At 49.0% G+C, this 4,099-nt stretch overlaps 1 protein-coding gene across 1 annotated transcript; it reads right to left on the reverse strand.

Moving 5' to 3' along the window:
* Window positions 1–1,504: 1,504 nt before the first annotated feature.
* Window positions 1,505–2,661, reverse strand: LOC143221454 (uncharacterized; the record flags this gene model as incomplete). Its single annotated transcript, XM_076446898.1, has 4 exons — window positions 2,445–2,661; window positions 2,143–2,347; window positions 1,693–1,960; window positions 1,505–1,639 (listed from the first exon to the last, which is right to left on the reverse strand). Coding segments are annotated over exons 1-4 (825 nt in total), but the record flags the coding sequence as incomplete, so codon positions are not given.
* Between the last annotated feature and the right edge of the window lie 1,438 nt (window positions 2,662–4,099).

The following is a 4,099-nucleotide window of genomic DNA, read 5'->3' on the forward strand; positions in this document are numbered from 1 at the left end:
TCTATTCATGCATGAAAATATGGTGCCCGTCACTGAAGCGAATACAAATATGTTTTACTGATAGCGAAGATGTACTATCGATACATCGAGTTTGGTTCTCGGAAGGTGAGGGTATCCGTAAATGTGTTACTGTGTGCCAATATGTAACGTTCAACAAAGGCTTGACTCTGTACATTCATATTTAGTCCGCGATTTCATGTGTGTATTGCCAATACTGTTCAGCGTATTTACTCCAGGTATACCTGATTTGGCTCTCGGAATTACAGCATAGTTGAAGCTATTGACTTCATCGTTGGGATCGCAAGGATGGTAGCATCTTTCCAAATCGTTTGACTCTCGATTTTCTATGTCACCCATGAAATTAATGTGCCAGTCTCTAAAATGTATACTAATTTACTCCTATGAACACGAAGATATAATCTCGACACAGCGAGTTAATTTCTCGGGATGTAAGGTATTCGGTAAAACGGAAGTCTTCTTAGCAATTGGTAACGTTCTCAAATGGCTTGTATCCCCACTTTAATATTCAATCCATGAATTAATGTGTCTAGGACCAAAACTGTTCTACACATTTTCACACGGCATATCTGGTTTGACATCAGGAATCACAGTATAGGTGTAGCTATTGACATAGACTATCGATCCTGAATGAAGGTGGAAACGTCTCCGAACGTTTTGACCCCCGATCTTCGAATTCATACATGAAACTCGTGTGCATGTCACTAAAATGCATTCTCATTTGTATCTCTAAATACGAAATTGTACGGATGGTACTGTGCCTTATGTACTCGTACGGTAAGGTATGCGATGAATAGTATGACCTTATACAAATGGGTAATGTTCACAAACGGATTGACTCTGCACTTTAATATTTATAACGTGAAATATGATGTCTAATGCCCATACTCATCAGCAGATTTCTCCCGGTATACCTGGTTTTCCTCTTGGTATCACAGGTTGGGTGCAGCTATTGACTACGCTGTTCTATTATAAAAGAGGGTGGTGACGTACTCGAACGGTTTGACTTTCATTCTTATTATTCATACATGATGTTAAGGTGCCCGGCACTAAAATGTATACTAATTTGATTCACTTATCTCAAAGTTATACCCTCGATACAGCGGGTTAGATTCTCGGAAGGCAAGGCCTACGATGAAAGTTCGACAAGATACCAATTGGTAATGTTCTTCAGAGGCTTGACGCTCTACTTTAACATTCACACCCTGAATTGAGGTATCTACTGCCAATACAGTACAGCGGATTTAGTCACGGGATACCTGGTTTGACTCACGGAATCACAGGATAGGTGTAGTTATTGATTTAGCAGACGGCCGCGGGTCTGCATCCCCTCTTCACGACCGCGCTCCGCCTCCCCAGTCCGCTGCATGACCTGCCCGCAGAAGGAGGCCACCGCTTGCCAAACTCGATCAATCACAGCCATGCAGGGTACGATGGCATGGAGCGAGAGGTCCCATACTACGAGCCGCTGGAGCTCCCTTCTCACCGGCATCCAAGCCGGACAGTCCACCAGATTGTGCTGCGCGGTGTCCACCTCCGCTCCGCAATGCCAACACCCAGGCGTCACCTCCTTCCTGATCATGTGCAGGTGCTCCCCGAAGCATCCGTGCCCGGAGAGTACCTGAGTGATGCGAATGTCCGCTTGCTGTGACTCCTCATCCAATCGTCCAGTACCAGGACGATGGGTCCGACGGCCCGGTGGCGAGCGCTGTCCGGCCTACGCAGCCGGCAATGCCACCTCTTCATGACGGACCGCCGGATCTCCCTCATCTTTTCTTCGATTTCTTCGAGTTCCTCCGATCCTGGACCAGGGTTCCCTACGCGGTAGCGGCGCAGGAGCCCGTTGGTCCGCGCTGCAGCTAGCTCCTGCAGGTCCATCGGTGGGAGGCCCACCAGAACGGCGGCCGCCTCGTGCGTGAGGGTGCGGTATCCTGTTGTGATCCTAATGGCCACCCGTCCTCAAACGCTAGCCACATTGGCGCGGTTCTTCCTTCTGGCCATCAGCTCTTGCGCTGACACCGGTGCCCCGTACAGGACCATCGAGCCGATCACACCGGCGTAGAGTCGGCGCACCCTCTCGTCCGGTCCTCCTATGTTGGGCAGCAGTCGACACAGCGCTACGACCGTCCTCTACAGGCGGGGGTGCGCTCTTCGAAATGGTCCTCGAAAGTCCATCTGCCGTCCAGGACGAGGACAAGGTACTTCACTTTTCCTCCGATTTTTCCTCTTGCGTGTGGTATTGCCCGCTTCTTTCTCCCGTTGTGGAACCAAATGGCCTGGGTCTTCTCCGGCGAGACGCGGAATCCCTGGCGTTCTATGGCCCCAACTACTGCGACCACCCATTCTTCGGCTCGCACGGCCATCTCCTTGTTGTTCATCCCGCTCGCCGCCCCCAGGGTATCGTCCGCGTGACACGGGACGCTCACTCCGGCCGGGAGTGCGGCGTGTAGCACCTCGTCGAACGCTTAGTCCCACAGGATCGGGGCCTGCACCGACCCCGGCAGGACAAATAGCTGCAGACAGGTAGTCACGAATCATCGCTGCCAGGCAGTCCGGCACTCGGTGCCGAAGAAGTGCAGACGTGATTGCTGTCCAGGGCATCCCGTTGAATGCATTGGCGATGACGAGCCCGAACGCTAGCATGACCCCAACCCGTCGAACGACCCGTTCCGAGAGGGACTTGACGGTCAGGAGCATTTCGATGGTCGATCGTCCAGATCCGAACCTACCGTTGAGAGGATGGTAGTCAGTCTACGAGCCAACACCCTCTCCAACAATATTCTGCCCTCGTCCACCAAGTAGATCAGCCTGTACGCCGACAGAGATTGCTGGGACCTTGCCAGGTTTCTGCAGCAATACCACCATGGCCCTCCTCCATCACTTCGGGAATCTTTCACACTTGAGGCACTCGTCGAAGAGAACCTTCCACCGTAGGCCTTACCTTCAGAGTACCTAACCCGATGCACCGAGAGTGTTGCTTAGTGTTCACGGATAAAAACTAGTAGACATATCCGATATTCACGAGAAAAAAAAATCGGTAGTCAAACCGTTCGGGAACGCATCCACGTTCTGTGAGAGACGAACGGCTAGGACAATAGCTCCACCTATATGGTGATTCGATGACTCACACCTGGTATACCGGGAGTAAGTCCACTGAACTATTTTGGCATCAGACACATTAATTCGCGGTTTTAATATTAAAGTAGAGCGACAAACCGTTTGAGAGCGTTACAAATTGGGATATAGTCAAACGTTTTACCGAAGGATTTAGCTTCCGCCAACCTCGCGGGCTTCATGGGGAGAATAAGCTCCTGTCCACGAGAAGGAAGTTGGTATACATTTCAGTGATGGGCACCATCACTTCATGTATGAATTAGAAGTTTGGGGGTCAAACCGCTTGTGAACACTGCCACTTTCTTTGTGAGTGGAACGGCTATGTCAATATCTTCACGTATGCTGGGATGTCGAGAGTCAAACCAGGCATGCTAGGAGTACATCCGCCGTACAGCATTGGCAACAGACACTTAAATTCTCGGTATGAGCATTAAAGTAGGCAGTCAAATTGCCGGAGAACATTACGAATTGTTATAAAGACATACATTTTACATATTACGATACATTCCGAGAACGTATCCCCCTGTATCGAGAGTGTAACTCCGTGCTCAGAGAACCAAGTTATAAATATTAAAGTTATAGATATTAAAGTACAGGGTCAAATGGATGGACTAGTTTACCAATATGTATCGAGTCTAACTTTTCATCGAAGGTGGTACCGTCCTAGAAGCTAACCCGCTGTATCGGGAGCATATCGTCGTGTTCAGTGAAGCAATTTAGTATCCATTTTAGTGACGGGCACCTGAATTTCATGAAAGAAATGCAAGATCGAATGTGAAATTTTTCGTGAACAATGGCACCTTTTTTTAGAGTCGCACAACGGAGTCAATAGCATCACGTACAACTGTGATTCGAAGAGTCAAACCAGATCTTTCTGGAGTAAATCTGCTGAACGGTATTGGCAAAAGACACCATAGGTCGCGGTTCGAATATTAATGTAGAACCTCAAAATTTTGTAGAACATTTC

This window comes from Lasioglossum baleicum, unplaced genomic scaffold (genome assembly GCF_051020765.1).
Source record: "Lasioglossum baleicum unplaced genomic scaffold, iyLasBale1 scaffold2414, whole genome shotgun sequence".
NCBI classification, from domain to species: domain Eukaryota; kingdom Metazoa; phylum Arthropoda; class Insecta; order Hymenoptera; family Halictidae; genus Lasioglossum; species Lasioglossum baleicum.